General features: G+C 43.8%; 1 protein-coding gene across 1 annotated transcript in view; it reads left to right on the forward strand.

The window, feature by feature from the left end:
- Positions 1-649: 649 nt before the first annotated feature.
- Chrna3 (cholinergic receptor nicotinic alpha 3 subunit) overlaps positions 650-16,224 on the forward strand; it is a 27,352-nt gene continuing 11,777 nt past the window's right edge. The window contains exons 1-4 of the mRNA XM_010619494.2: positions 650-838; positions 972-1,111; positions 1,199-1,243; positions 2,019-2,128. Of these exons, the coding sequence (XP_010617796.2) occupies positions 1,091-1,111; positions 1,199-1,243; positions 2,019-2,128 (176 nt within the window). The 5' untranslated portion in view covers positions 650-838; positions 972-1,090. The remainder of the gene's footprint in view (positions 839-971; positions 1,112-1,198; positions 1,244-2,018; positions 2,129-16,224) is intronic.

Below are 16,224 nucleotides of genomic sequence, written 5' to 3' on the forward strand. Positions count from 1 at the left end.
CGGCGGGCGCCCCCTTCTCCTTTCCGTCTCTCCGGTCCCCGGTCCCGAGAGGGGGCCGGGCGACCTGTGTCCCCTTGGACCAGGACCGGGACCGGGGGCCGCCTGTCTCCTCTCCCTCTTCACAGCTGGGAACCGCGGGAACTCGTCTTGGGTGCCGGGGAGGAACAGTGGCCCCTGGCCCCTGCCCCGCCAGGCTTCGGGTGACCGGGGGTGTCTCGAGATGGCCTGATGTCTCGGGTGCTCCCGGTGACCTGGGTGGCCCCAGGACGCCAAGGGACGCAAGTCCTCGGGCGCTGTCCCCGCCCTCAGTGCTGACCCCCCTACCACCTAGGGCACCTCCGCGCCCCCTATTCCTGGGAACGGGGTGGGGGTGAGACCCTGCGAGCCCTGCAGGGCGGGTCGCTCCCCGGGTCCTGTCGCCCCATCTGCAGGGAGGCGCAGCCTTATGCTCGGAACAAAGGGTCTCGGGCTCTGGAGGGAGGACTCGGTCAGGTGACGTCGCCAGCAGGGACCCGGCCCTGGCACGAAAGAGGCGGAAGGCCGAGTCCATGCACACCCGGGACACTGGGTTTGCGGCCCAGGCGGGGACCCTGGTTGGGCCCGCCGGTGCTTCCTTCTGTCCCAGGAGCAGCGATCACTATGGCCCCTGTGGTGACAGCGCGGGCGAGGGTCGCAGAGCCTTACCGGGCTCCTGAACTGGCACTGGTGCAGCCCTCGAGGCGGGCACGTGAAGATTCACTTGATGGCTACCGAGACTGGAGCTCAGCCGAGCTAAGCCCGCCAAGCTCGCAGGGCTCTCGGGATTTGCGTCTGTCCAGCGTCAGAACCTACTCTGAGGGTGTGCAACCTGGCAGAGCCTTGTTCCTGGGAGGCCTGTTTCCCCTCCGTAGTGAGGAGTGGAGATGTACCTGGGGGAGGGACGGGGAGCACTTCGATGTCATTTCTGACGGCTGACAGGGCTGCTCCCCCAGTGGCCCGTGCCTCCGAGGCTGAGCACCGCCTGTTTGAGCACCTGTTCGAGGACTACAACGAGATCATCCGGCCCGTGACTAACGTGTCCAACCCCGTCATCATCCAGTTCGAGGTGTCTATGTCTCAGCTGGTGAAAGTGGTGAGTGCGGGCCTGGCTGCGGGCTCGGGGTCTCTCCCAGATCAGCCAGGCATTGTCAACATTTGTATATTTCTGTCTTTTCCCCAGGACGAAGTGAACCAGATTATGGAGACCAACCTGTGGCTCAAGCAGGTGAGTGGCTGTTCCGCGACTGCTGCCCCCTGGTGGCCACTGCCAGATGTGCTGGTGGGAACCCAGCTGGGCCAAGGGGCTGGGGCACTAGACCCCCGGTCACACGCTCTGCTCTGCAGTCACCTGGCCCTCCTCCCCATCACAGAGGGACAGTCTGAGGCCGGGGAGCCCTCTCCACAGTCGCACTACGACATGGGAGAGCTCTGGGCCTGGGGTCCTGGCCCCAGCTTCTTCCCTTCCTCTTTCCAGAATCAGACTCTATAGGGGTGGAAACTGGAACTCTGAATTTTCTTGTTCAGACTGAGTCCTCCACGTGTCTACCCCAGGAAGGTGTCTACCTCAAAAGCACAGTGACCCAGGCCTGGTGGTGACCACCCTGCTGGTGACCCTTCCTCCAGTTCCCACAGCTTTGTGACCTTCAAGCCCTCTGTAGCCACCTCATCTCTGTCTCCTCCAGTGCTTAGCAGCCACTTCTTGGGGCCAAATAGGTTCCTGGCTCCTCTTCCAGAACCTCTCAGGGCTGGAGGCTGCCTTCTTATTGGGGCCTGGTCGAAAACTTGGACCTGGGCCTGGTGCAGTGGCCTGGGAGCTGGACCTGGCGCTCATGGTGATGAGAGAAAGCACTTGTTAAAAGTCCTGTTTGATTGATGGTACTGGATTTGCCCACAGATGGGGCGGGGATCCTGCTGTCCCACGCTACAGCCTAAAGGTGGTCCAGTGGCCTGAACGGGGTGAGATGTTGCTGGGCTGGACCTCATGCTGTCCCTGTCCCCAGATCTGGAATGACTACAAGCTGAAGTGGAATCCCTCCGACTACGGGGGAGTGGAGTTCATGCGCGTGCCTGCGGAGAAGATCTGGAAGCCGGACATTGTGCTGTATAACAAGTAAGGGGCCTGTGCCCACCCCTCTTTAGGGCACCCCAGAGAGCACGGCTTGTGTGCTCATTGTGCAGGTGTTTATTGAGCACCTACTGCATACCAGGGCCTGGAGTCGCCCCTGAGCTACAGGGCATGGCGTGTGAAGAGAGACTCCAGAGGGCACGATGTAGGTGGCGCCATAGAGACAACATAGAAATGGGACTCAAAGGTCACTTGGGGACAGGGAATTTAGCTTTAGTGGTTCCACCGCCTTCCTGGCAAGCGCAAGGACCCGAGTTCGAGCCCCAGTACCCCCGCCCAATCACTTGGAATCTGGAGTGTACAGCTGGAGCCCAGCAGCCTAGGGACACAGGGGAGTGTCAAGGACAGCCAGGGTGACCTCACTGGCTGCACTGTGGGACACCAGGGAGTATATGGAGTCTGGGGGGAGGGGTTGGAGGGCTCCAGTGTGGTGCCTGTCACTATGCAAGACAGGTCCTGTGAGTGGCTTCCCCTGCCTCTTAGGACAGAAGGTGAGTTGGGGGAAGGGCAGAGGTTGGGTTCTTGTCTTGGAACTACTGTTCCCAGCTGGTGGACCAGCAATATGGTACCTGCACTTGGAATTCCTCCTGTGTGCTTTTCACTGTCTCTTCTAAAGTTAATATACATTACATTATTTTATATCATACTCGCATATATGTGTGTGTAAAGCTGAAGCTGGAAAGGAGCTCTTTAAAAATACAGGTGCCTGCATTTGAAATATTTTATTCTTTATTCTTCATGGTCTTTTTTTTTTTTTTCCAGTACTGGGGATTGAACCCAGGGCCTTCAAACATAGCTCCATCCCAGCCTCTTTTTTTTTTTTTTTTTTGAGAGGGTATTGTTAAATTGCTAAGTTGTTGGGGCTGGGGATTTAGCTTAGTTGTTCCACCACCTGCCTTGCAAGCACAAGGTCCTGAGTACCAAATGAAAAAAATCCCTGGTACCAAAGGAAAAAAAATTGCTAAGTTGTCTAAGCTGAGCTTGAACCTACAAACCTCCTGCCTCAGCCTCCCAGAGTGCTCGGATTACAGGTGTGTACCACCACACCCAGTTCTTCCCTGTCTTTTAAAAAGTTAATATGTATTATTTTATGTCATATTTTATATATATATAAAACTACATTACCAAAAATGTCTCTATAGCTGCCCCACACACACTGAGCTGGTGGGCCTGTGGTGGCTCGGCAGTGTGTCTTCACCAATGTTCCGGGGGTTGTGACGGGCGGCCTGCCTCGGGGGTCCCTGCCCAGCCCAGTTCCCACACCAGTGAGGACAGGCCCAAGGTAGCAGATGACCTCATTCTGGGCAGGCAGTGGAGCCAGGCCTGGAGATAGAGCTCAGTTAAGTGCTTGTTTAGCATGTGTGAGGACTTGGGTTTGGTCCTCAGAGCCAAAAAACAAAAGAAGTGACAAAACTCCACTTTGCAGCAAAAGAGAATTAGTCTAACCTACCTTTAATGAATAAAAGCATCTTGTGTTTAGGTTTTGTGCATTGGTATCATGGATGTTTTAGCATTAGTATTAATGCTGTTGGATTTTAACTTAGTATTGAGAAGCTGTGATTTTTCCTAAATCCCACCTTTTGCTCTCCAGAAAAACCAAAATGGGGTCTTTAATCACTCAGAAGACATCTGTGTTCTATGAACTTTTCCCCCAAGGAAACACAGAATTTAGAAAAATTTCCTCTGTACAGTTTGTATTTGTAACCGGGACATAAGATGCACTCAGCCAGGTTGTAGAATTTTCCCTCTTAGCCTGAGCTGCATAGAAATCCCATGGTCCAGAGACTGCAGGAACTGGGTGTAGGAAGGAGAGTTTCCTCTGTGTTAGAATTTAGAACACAAGCATAATCTTTAATCTTGTAGTTTGGGGTTTGTAGCTGTTTTATTGCCAGCAATCTTGGGGGAATGGCTGGAGGGTGTAGGACTTTAGCAATAATGAGACACCCTTCAGACTGGGTATAAGAGGAGCAGACAGCACAAGGAATTTCTGTGGAATCCAAAGCTGAAAATAACACCAGGAAGCCACCCAGCCTGATTCTTCCACGTAGAACGCACCCTCCTCAGTATCAGCCCTCTTCTAACAGTAGAGACATCTTTTCTTACATTCAATTTTCTTCTATGATATTTTGTTTTCTGAAGTTCATCTCCTAATAGGATCCTCAGAGCATTCATGGATACATATTATACTCTAGGTTCTAGCAAACTCATAACTCACTGTGGCATTTTTAATTTTTAACTTTTTAATTTTATTGATTGGTTGAAGACCGGGAAAGTCTTGCTGTGTAGATCAGGCTGGCCTTGAACTCACTATGTAGCCCAAGACGGCCTCAAACTTCCGATGATCCTCCTGCCTTGGCCTCCCAAATGCTGGGATTACAGACGCGCATGACCGTGCTCAGCTTTATTGTGGCCTTTTAAGAGAATATTTTAAGCTGCTTGGATGAGCATAAAATACTTGGCTCCTATTTTCCTCCTATGAAAATATAAACCCTACCATATTATCTTTTAGCATGAAGTGTTGCTCTCAATAGCTGATGCCAATCTGCATTTTCTTTTTGTTGTTAAGTGGGGTGACTTTTCAGAGACAACAGGAACATCATTCAGAAGCATGCCAGGACCCCAAATGTGAGCAGGACTGCCCTGGACAAATTGGGATATGTAGTCATTTTATTGTTCTTTTGGTTGGCTACTCAAAGCATTTTTTTCTTTGTCTTTACATAGATTTATTTACTTTTTTACTTATCTATATATTTTTGAGATGAGATCTCACTGTGTTGCCTAGGCTGAAATGGAATTTATGAGCTTAAGAAATCCTCCTGCCTTAGCCTCCAGAGAAACTGGGACTACATGTGTATGCCACCACCTCTTTGTCTTTTTTTTTTTAAAATGAAACAACTCTATTGAACTAAAAATTTACATACCACACAACTCACAACTTATATTGTAAGATTGAGTAGATTTTAGTGCCTTGATAGAATTGTTCAGAGTTGTATAGAGTAACTATAACCACAAATCAAATTTAGATCATTTTTGCTATCTCAAATCAAAACACCCTGCCCACTGTCTATCATCTCCCAGTCCCTCCCTGCTGAATCTTGGTAACCACCGAGCTACTCTCTGTCTCCATAGATTTTCCTATTCTGGGGATTTAATTTTTTCTCAAAACAGACCATGCTCATAACAACAGCATATCCAAAGAAATGTTAATCCTGCAAGTGAGCTGTCCCACCATTTTAGAGTGTAACCAGAGACTGACAACAGAAACTTACTTAGAATTTTTTCCCTTTTTTAATTTTTAATTTTTAGAATACTTTTTTCCCTCTTTCTCCTCTTGCCTATTATTATTATTATTATTATTATTATTACTGGAGATTGAACTCATGACCTTGTGCTTGCCAGGCAGGTGTGGTACCACTGAGCTAAATCCCCAGAAATTTTTCATTTAAGAGAAACCATACAATGTTCAGGTTTGTGTGTCTGATTACTTCACTTACCACTGTTGTCTCAGGGTGCATGAATTTTTAACTGCAGTGTTGGACACACTGTGTACAAGTACCACGTTTTTATCCATTCGTCTGTTGGTGGGCGTATAGGCTGATTCCAATATTTAACTATTATGAATTGTGCTGCTATAAACACAGATACACATATATCACTGTGTTATGTTTTTAACTTTTGTGAAGATACCCAAAAGGGAAACAGGTGGGTCAAATGGCATTTCTGTATTTAAATTTTTGAGGAATCCCCATATTGATTTCTGAAGTGCCTGTATCAGTTTACACTCTCACCAACAATGAAGAAGGGCTCCTTTTTTCCCACAGCCTCGCCAGCATTTGTTATTGACTGATTTCTTGATGGTAGCCATTCTCTCTGGGGTGAAATGGGATCTTCATGTTGTTTTAATTTGTTTTGTTTTTTGGTACTGGACATCGAATTTGGAACCTTGAGCTTATAAGGCAGGCGGTGGCACCACTGAGCTAAATCCCCAGCCCCATGTTGTTTTAATTTGCATTTCTTGGATGGCTAGTGATGTTGAACATTTTTCCTGTATTTATTGGCCAATTGTATTTCTTCATCTGAGTAGTACCTATTCATTTCAAATGCCCATTTTTTAAATTGGGTCTTTAAATGTGTGGCGGGGGGGGGGCTAACATTTTTATTTCTTTATACAGTATATTCTAGATGTTAGTCCTTTGAGAAATAGCTGGCAAATTTTTTTCCCATTGTGTAGGGTTCTATTTTGTTAATGGTTTCCTCTGATGTGCAAAAGCTTTTTAATTTAATGTGATCCCATGTTTTATTATCAATATCATTTCTTGTGCAACTAGTGCTTTACTCAGAAAGCCTTTGCCTACTATACCTTTGTCTTTGAGAATTTTGCCCATTCTGTCTTCCACCAGATTAAGTATTTCTGTTTTAATGTTGAGATCTCAGATTCATTTTTACATTAGCTTAGTGGATGGTGGGAGACATGGGTCTAAATTCAGTCTTTGGCACGGGGATAGTGAGTTTTCTTAGCACCATGTGTTAAGGAGGTTCTTTCCTCCAGGAAAGGGTTTGGCCCTTTTGTCAGAGACCACATAACTGAATGTGCCTCAAGTTGTTTGTGTATCTTCTATTCTGCTCCACCAATCCACAAATCGATTTCTTGTTTGTTTATTTGTTTTGGTACTGGGGATTGAACTCCAGACCTTGAGCTTGTGAGGCAGGCAGTGGAACCACTGAGCTAAATCCCTGGCCCTTTTGTTTGTTTGTTTTTGTTTTGTTTTTTGTTTTTGGCAATACCACACTGTTTTTATAACTATAGCTTTGTAGTAATATTTGAAGTCTAGAATTGTGATATTGTCTTCTTGCCCAAGAGTTGCTTTTGCACCTCTAGGTCTGGTTTCATATGAATTTTAGGATTGCTTTTTCCAGTTCTGTAAGAAATGCTATTGGTATTTTGACTGGGATTGCATTAAAGCTGTATAATATTTGGGGGAGTACATCCATTTTAACTATATAGGTTTTGCCTATTTGGGAGCAAGGGATATCTTTCCATTTTCTGATACCTTCTTTAATCTCCATTTTCAGAGTACTATAGCTTTCATTGTAAAGACCTTGTACTTCCTTGTTTAGGTTAATTCCTAAGTATTTCATTTTTCTTGGTGCTATTATGAATGATATTGTTTCCCTAATTTCCCTCTCAGTGAGCTCCTTATTAGTATGCAAGAATGCTATTGATTTTTTAATGTTAACTTTATATCCTGCTACACTACTGAATTTGGTCATTAGTTCTAGGAGTCTTAGTGGAATTTTTAGGATCTTTTCTGTAGAGGATCATGTTGTCTTTGAATAATGATAATTTAACTTCTTCTTTTCCTATCAATATCCCTTTTATTTCTTGTGTAATTGCTCTACCTAGTGTTTTAAGAGCTATATTGAACAAAAGTTGTGAGAGTGGCCATCCTTGTCTTGTTCCTCATTTCAGAGGGAAAGCTTTCAGCTTCTTGCCATTAAGCATGAAGTCAGCTCTTGGTTTGTCATAGATGGACTTTAATCAGATTAAGATAAAGACTCTAGTCCTATTTTCTTGAGCATTGTTACCATGAAGGGATGCTGAATTTTGTCAAATGCTTTTTCTGCATCTATTGAGATGATCATATGGTTTTAGTTCTTCTATGTGGTGAGTTACATTTATTGATTTATGTATTTTAAACCATCCTTGCATCCCTGGAATGAATCTTACTTGGTCATGATGTATGATCTTTTTGATGATTTGCTGCATCTTATTCAGGATTTTTGCATCTATGTTCATAAAAGAGATTGGTTGATAATTCTTTTTTAGTTGGGTCCTTTTCTGGTTTTGGAATCTGAGTAACGCTTTTCGCAATGACTTTGGGGAGTACTGCTTTGTTTTCAATTTCATTAAAGAGTTTAGTAGTGGTATTAGATCTTCTCTAAAGTTCTTGTAGAATTTGGCAGTGATCCAGCTTTTCTTAGGTGTTAGAGTTGTTTTTTTTTTTTTAATTACTTCTTTTAAGTTCACTAACTGATAATTGGGTTGTTTAAAATTTTTATCTTCTTTCAGCTTTCGTAGTTCATATGTATCAAGGAATTTATGAACCTTTGAGTTTTCCATTTTATTAGAATAGAGGGTCTCAAAGTACCAGTGATCTTTTGGACTTCAGCAGAATCCATTGTGATTTTGCCTTTTTCATTTCTAATTGCATGGATTTGGGTCTGGTCTGTTCTTTTTAAAATAAGATTGATTAAGGATTTTTTTATTTTTTTGGTCCTGGGAATCAAACTCGGGTCCTTGTGCTTGCAAAGTAGGCAGCAGAACCACTGAGCTAAATCCCCAGCCCAGGATTTATCAGTTTTGTTCAGTTTTTCAAAGAACCAACTCTTTGATTCATTGACTCTTTGTATTGTTTTTTGTTTCGTTGTTTGGGTTTTGTTGTTTTGTTTTGCTTTTTTTTTTTTTTTTTTTTTAAACAGGATCTCACTATGTAGTTCAGGCTGGTATTGAACTTGCTATATAGTCAAGAGATCTCTCAGAGATCCTCCTGCCTCAGACTCCTGAGTGCTAGAGTTACCGGTGTGTACCACCACGACTTTCTGTATTGTTTCTCAAATCTCAACTTTATTAATTTCTGCCCTAGTCTTTATAATATCCCTCCTTGTACTAACTTTGGGTTTGAATTCTTCCTGTTTTTCTGGGACTTTGAGGTTATTTATTTGAGCATATTCTGTTTTCCTAGTGTAGGAATTCACTGCTATAAACTTCCCTCTTAGGACTGCCTTCACTATGTCCTATAGATTGCAACATGTCATACTAGCATTATTGTTCGATTGTAGAAACTAATTTCTTCTTTGATTATTCCAGAGGGTATTATTTGTATTCCGGTTTTTTCATAGTTTCTGTCGTGTCTTGCCATTGATCTCTAGTCTCACCACATGATGGTCCAGTAATATGCGCTGGATAATTTCAGTTCTTTGCATTCCTTAAGCATGTTTTATGGGCTAGTATGTGGTCTGTTTTGGAAAAAGTCCCGTATGATGCTGAGAAGAATGTGTTCTTTGTTGTTGGGTGGATCACTCTGCAAATATCTATTAAGTTCATTTCTTTGGAGATTGGGTTCAGCTCTGTAGTTCTTTGTTGATTTCTTGCCTGGTTGATCTGCCCCTTTGTGACAGTGGGGTATCGAGAGCCCCTGTTACAGTTATATTGGTGTTGATCTGATGTTTCATTTCCATTAGTGTTTGTTTTATGAAGTTGGGTGTGCTGGTTATCTGGTGAGTATATATTTATACAGATATTCCTCATTTAATGACCTAGCTGTTGACTGTTCCAGCTGTTCGGACTTAAAACCGAGGCATGCTGTTTGGAGTTATGACCCGACACTGAGATTTATGACCTGCATTTGGACTCACAATGCAGGAACATGAGTGGCAGTGCAGACTTTATGGTGTCTTCTTCTACAGTACAGTGCTGTAAATTTTGCTGCGTGTACTGTACAGTACAGTACTGTAGTTTTATGTGCTGCTATACATTACAGTACTGCATATAAGAATTATACAAATAAGTTGGGCCTGGTGGTGCATGCCTGTAACCCTAGCACTCAGGAAGCTGAGGCAGGAGAATTGCGGGTGAGTTCAAGGCCAGCCTGAACTACAAAGCAAGACCCTGTCTCAAAAAAACAAAACAAAACAAACAAAAAAGAATTGTACAAATAAAAGCAAAGTCATCACGAGAGTTTCTTTTGACCATTTATTTGTTCTGAATATTGTAATGTGCAATAGTTGTGACAACAAGGAGTCACATTTATGTGGCCACAGAAATTTGAGGTTTGAATGTGCACCAACAAGAGCCACACAATGGTTTATTATAAAACTACAACAGATATGAGCATATCACCACACGACAAGGCAGGAGACAGCACCAAAGATGAAGGGGAAGACATTGCACGAGACAGCCTTTGGCAGGGGAGAGAAAAAACACACTCTATCCAGTTTTGGGGTTTTTTTTGTGGGGGGAGGTACCAGGGATCTAACTCAGGACCTTGCACTTGCCAGACAGGCAGGGGCATCACTGAGCTACATCCACACCCCACCCTGGCCCTAAGTTTGTTAATTTCTTAAGTACTGTGTTCAGACAAAAATGACTTGGTGCTGACAGGCCTGCATGAAGGTCCTTTTCTAGGCTTGGCTCGAGTGTGGGAACAGCCATTCCTTTGGGTGTTAACAGTTATCTTTATACACTCTTTTCTCTGGAGAGAGGCACACAGCCAAAGTGTTTCAGTGAGCACCTGCATTTTTTTGCTGACTCACTTTTAACCCTTTCTCTGATAATACTACATACAGGTCCTCATTTGGTGACCTGGTTTCAGGACTGGAACTTGGTTGTTAAATGAGGAGTGTCTGCAGTTGTTAACTTTCTGTGGAACTGTTCCCTAAACCAATATTGACCTTTATATTTTCCAATCAGTCTTGGCTTGAAACCATTTTATCTGAAATTAGTATAGTGAGTCTTGCTTTTCTCCCGGTTTCTGTTGCATGCAGTACTGTTTTCTATCCTTTGATTTTTAATCTGTACCTTTTTTAATTAAACATATTTCTTGTATACTAAATATTGTAGGGTTTTGTTTCTTGATCTATTCTGCCAGTCTTTGTCTTTTATTGGGAATTGAGATCATTCACATCGAGAGTTACTACAGAGAGAGGTATAGCCTAATTCCTGTCATTGCATTGTTTTTCCTGTTGCTGGTTTCCTTATTTTTCCCATCTTGCTTAACTACTCACCCCATCAGGTATATTCCTTCTTCTTGACATATTGGCATTGTTGGCTTCGTTGTCTCTGTGATAGCCTTAAATTTTTTTTGTGATGCTGATTTGGTAGTCATGAATTTCTTGAGGGTCTTTTACCTTGCCTACTCATCAACTTTAAAAAGAGGGTTTTGCCAGATATATATAAGCTGGGGTTGGAAGTTATTATGTTTTAGGGCTTGGAGTAAAGCACTCAAAATCCTCCTGGCCTTTTAACGTTTGTGTAGAGAAGTTTACCTGTATCCTCATTGGCCTCTGTGTGTGATAATGTTGCTTTTCTGTAGCAGCTTGTGATGGATTCTGGAATTTTAAGTATAATGTTGCACAAAGAGATTCTCTTTTGGTTGTAGCTATTTGGGGTTTTATATGCCTCTATGTGTTTATTTCTTTCCCTATGTTTGGGATCTTTTCTTCCATTATTTCTGTGAACAGTTTTTTAATGCCATTTGTGTTATCTTCTAATTTTTCACTTATTCCGATTATTCTTAGATTGGCCTTCTTTTGTTATCTAGCAGTTTTTAAATTCATTTGCCATACTATTCTTTTTTTTTTTTTTTTTTTTTTTTTTTTTTTGCATCAGGGATCCAATTTAGGACCTTGCACTTGTGAGGCAGGTGGCAACCACTGAGCTAAATCCCCAGCCTATTTTCTGTTTTTAAAGTGTATTTGAGTAGTTGGTCTTTGGAGGCATGGTTGTCTTCTAGATCTGAGATTCTGATCTCACATTGGCTGGTTCTACTACCCATACTTTCAATATGATTTTTAATCTCTTGGATTTCTTATTGAAACCTTTTCATGGACTCTTAATTCTTGGGTCAGCTGGTCATTCATTTTGTGTATTGTTTTGTTTAGCTCATCTAGCTTTTTATTACTCTCTTCTGAAAGCTCCCTCATCTTTTTAGCTATTACTTCCATTATCTGTTTAGTTATGTTTTCTCTTATCCCACTAAGTACTCTGTGAGCTGCTTTCTAACCTCCTTTGTTATCTTTTCAGTTAATTTGGGTTCATAGCTTATGCTTTTCTGCCCTTTGGTACCCCTTGCATTGGCTTCACAGGAGTTGGAGGTTTAGAGAGGCATTTTGTTACTTTTTCTTCTCACTTGTCTGTTGTTTTTGTTTTTGTTTGTTTTACTTTGTGCTGGGGTCTGTGAATAGTTCGAGTCTAAGGATTTTGTTATTGTATAGATGTCTCTTTAGTTGCTTTTCAGTGGTGTACTTTGGGTGTGATTGACTATAATCCTTTGACACAGCCCTAGGAGCCACCTGTGTTGATTTGAGAAGTTAGGATGCAGTGTAATTAGCCCAGCATCCAAATTCTTTAGGAATGTGCGCTAGTGCTGTATTTGTAATGTGACAAAGGTAATCTGAGAATTGGCTTACAGAAAAATAGCAACAAGTATGTGAGACCCTGTTAATATCAAGTGAATATCACAGTAGTACCACTCAAGACAAATTAGATGTCAACAAACTAAAGCCCCAATTATGTACCACACATAATCCTAGAGAAAAAGTCAGCGATCATTATATAAACATTAATGCAACCCAGTTATTGACTTATAGATAATTCATATAAATGCAACAACTCTGTCTTCGCTAATGGTAGAAAACAATTCTTTTTGTGATTTTGAGGAGTTAAGTATTAAAAGATAAACAAAGCTTCTTAGTTATACTATTGCAAATATAGGGTTTGGAAGTGGGGTAAGGCAAAGAAAAACTTTATAATCTTAATCTCTATTATATAAGAAGAGAAAAGGCATACAAAGGATCTTACTGGGACCAGGGATTTAGCTCAGTGGTTCTGCTGCCTGCCTCGCAAGCACAAGGACCCGAGTTCGATCCCTGGTACCAAAAAAAACCAAAGGTTCTTACTAAGGAGTAGAAGGCTATAGAACTAGATAAAGGTAGAGAAAAAACTGTTAAGATAGAGAAACTAAAAAAGCGGGGGATTATAGAGAGAGTAAAATAGAGAAATACATAAAAGGAGGAAAAATTAGAAGAGGAAAAAATAGAGAAGGAAAAGAAATTAGAAGCAAGGCATGGGACAAAGAAAAGTAACCTAAGTCCCAGGAAACTGGTGAAGAAGGAAGGAAGAGAAAGGAATGAATGAATGAATGAATAAATAAATAAATAAATAAAATAGTGCTGGGGATTTGGCTCAGTGGTTCTGCTGCCTGCCTTGCAAGTGCAAGGACCCGAGTTCCATGCCCAGTACAAAAAAATCCTTTGGCCAGGGATTTAGCTCAGTGGTGCCCTTGCCTACCTCACAAGCACAAGGTCCCAAGTTCAATCCCTGGTACTAAAATAAAATAAAAAATAAACCCCCCAAAATGCTCACACTTAGAAAAAAAAAGAAAGGGGAAAAAACTCAGCCAAGTAAACAAAAAAGAAAGGAAAAAGAATTTCTCTGTGATTTAAAATGTGTGGTTATCTGACAAAGTGCAGTCTCAGCAAATGCTGATTAAAGTGTTGCTCCACTTTCACTGGGAGACAAAGAAGGGAGGCAAAGCCCAGGTCCTTGCCAGTCAGCGTGGGGAGAGTGCGGGATGCTGGCCCGGGGCTTTCAGATTCTAGAGGATTGGGCTGAACCTGGCCTCTGGTGGAGGGAGTGGCCCTGGGTCCTTTAACGTGAAACACTCTGCGTGTCTCTTGCCGGCCTGACTATGGCTCCCTGGCCACAGATGTCTCCCGTGGCTGACCCTCACCCAGTGTCCATGGGAATATAAAGCTGGGAGTCCTGAAATACAGCCAGCCTGCAGCTGCTCCAAGTCCAGACTCTCCCTGGTGTGGGTCAGAGCGCTCACTTCAGGGGATGCAGCAGGCGCCCGGGCTGGAGTCACTTACCCACTGTTGCAGCTCACAGGACCCACTGGCCTGATCCATTCCAGCTCTGTGTTTGTAAGGCAGGAGCCAGGGAGAAAGTACAGATTGCCCCTTCCTTTTTCTGTGTTACATTCTGTCTACAGTTCTTTGATAGGCCACAACTTTCCTGTCAGCTTCTTTCTGGGTCCCAGGACTCCACCTCCTGTCTTCTTTTCTTCCCCAAGTTATTATTTTTCAGTGTCTGAATTCCAAATTCTGAAGAGGCTGACCCATTGCTGCCTGCCCCCCATCTTCCTGGAAGTCCTCCTTTGTTTTTAAAGTCTAGCTCTTAGCAGGGTGGGTGGCACACACCTGTGATTCCAGCCATTCAGGATGCTGAGGTGGTAGGAATGTAAGCTTGAAGCCAGCATGGGATACATAGTGAGACCCTGTTTTGAAATAAAAATTGAAAATACAGAGGGGAATGGGGACACAGTTCAATGGCAGTGATTGCCTAGCATGCATGAGGCCCTGGGTTCCCCCAAATAGCAGGTCTAGTTGTTTACTGTGACCATGCATGTAATAAGTGTTTTATTCCCCCCCAAATTTTTAATTACAGTTTTTAAGATTAATTCTATTGCATTGATTTGATTTCCTTTCCCAAATTTCTTTTATTATTTCATTTTTTGGTACCAAGGATCGAACTCAGGACCTTGTGCATGAGAGGCAGGCATAGTGTCACTGAGCTAAATCCCCAGATACACACACACACACACACACACACACATACACACACACACTCACAGCCCTCTTTTTGAGTTGACTTTCATATCTACTTTTTTCCCTTCTGGGTTAAAACCCATTCATCTTTCCCCACAAGCATTCGCTGCAGGGAGCAGAGGCCAGGGCTGGGTAGGGCAGGATATCTGGAGTTTCACTCCCATCACTCATGGATTTGTCATTACGGCTTCAGAACTGCATTTTACTATATATCAGAACTTTGTCTGTATCCCCTGTATGTTCTCGCAAATTCTTTGTTTCTATCTGATGTATTTTTCTCTTCCATTTCTGTCACTATGTTTTCTATGGTGTGGGCTTGTTATTTCATCTAGTTTGCTCTTTATTTCTAAAGTGAGTTTTTGACCAGGAGTAGCGGTGCACCCTGTAATCCCAGCACTCAGAGGCTGAGGCATGAAAATTGCTGTGAGCTGGAGGCCAGACTCGACTAGCAAGAGCCTGGTGGTCTCTCTCTCCCTCTCCTTTCCTCGTTCATGTTTGCAGCCCATAATGATTGCATTCCTTGTGTGGAGTTGGTGCAGAACATAACACAGCTGAATTCATTTTCATCCCCTTCCCTCACTTCTCCCTCCACCTCCGCCTCTTGACCCCTTTCCACTCGAGAAAGATCTGTCTCCTTGCTTCCTATTATCTTTTATTTTGCTTCCTTTATATTTGGGTTTCTCATATAAGAGAAACCATGCGATATGGTCTGTTCCTTTTCCTCTGTGGCCATTGTGGAGATGCCTTTAGCCAGGGTTACATGGTTCTCATTTGTAGACTTTATCTGGAGATGTCTGCACAGAGTTCCGTCGCTCATTTGAAAAGAGGAGGCTTTGTTGTGCCTTAGGCTGGGAGTCGGTGGGGCTCTTGTTCTACCTGCTTCTCTACCACTGCTGATTCTCCATGCGGTCACCTCTGACCCTGAGCGGCCCCTCTAGACACCGATAATGTTCTGCTCTCGGGGCCCTCTGTCCCCTCGTCCTTTTTCCTGCCTGTCCAGTTTGGCTCCTGCCACAAGCAGTTTTGCTCTCTGTGAGCCGCTGTCATTCTGGGAGGATCTGGGCAGGGGGGATGCTGAGATCTCAGCAGACCTCACGTGGGTTTCTTAGTGTTTTGTCATCATCACCCACAAGCTGGCACCTGTGGGCCTCTGTTCCCTGTCCCCTGGTCCAGGGCTTAGTGCACCCTTCTCTGAGAGTGGCCACTTCTTGGAGATTTCTGAGCCTGGAGCTCTTAACCTAGGAATCCCCATTTTTCTTCCCTCCGCTACTTTCACCAAGCAGCTGACCCCACATGGGTCCTTGGACCTCTAGCAGCCTGGCCCTCCCCCATCTTCTGAGGCTTGGCGCCACGCTGAACACTAACTTCAAGTGAGTTTGGCCATCCTCGTTGTCCTATTTTTTTCGGAGGGAATATGGAGGGGTTTTCAAAGCTCTCCATCTTAATCTTTCCCCTACCCTCACCCAGGATTCCTGAATCTTCCTGTATTGAGGTGGTGCCTCAGCTGATCACATACACGTGCCTGCCTTGTTCTTTATTAACCAACTCACATAGCTTGGCAGGAAGGTGGTCCGGAGCCCTCCAGCTTCTGCTTTTCTGTGCTGCTTGGCATCTTCCAGGCTGTGGTGTGAGATCTTCCCTCCCTCCCTTCTTTCCCTCCCTCCCTCCCTTCTTTCCCTCCCTCTCCCTCCTTC

Source organism: Fukomys damarensis, unplaced genomic scaffold, assembly GCF_012274545.1.
Source record: "Fukomys damarensis isolate Sample0158 unplaced genomic scaffold, DMR_v1.0_HiC HiC_scaffold_25, whole genome shotgun sequence".
In the NCBI taxonomy this organism is placed as follows: Eukaryota; Metazoa; Chordata; class Mammalia; order Rodentia; family Bathyergidae; genus Fukomys; species Fukomys damarensis.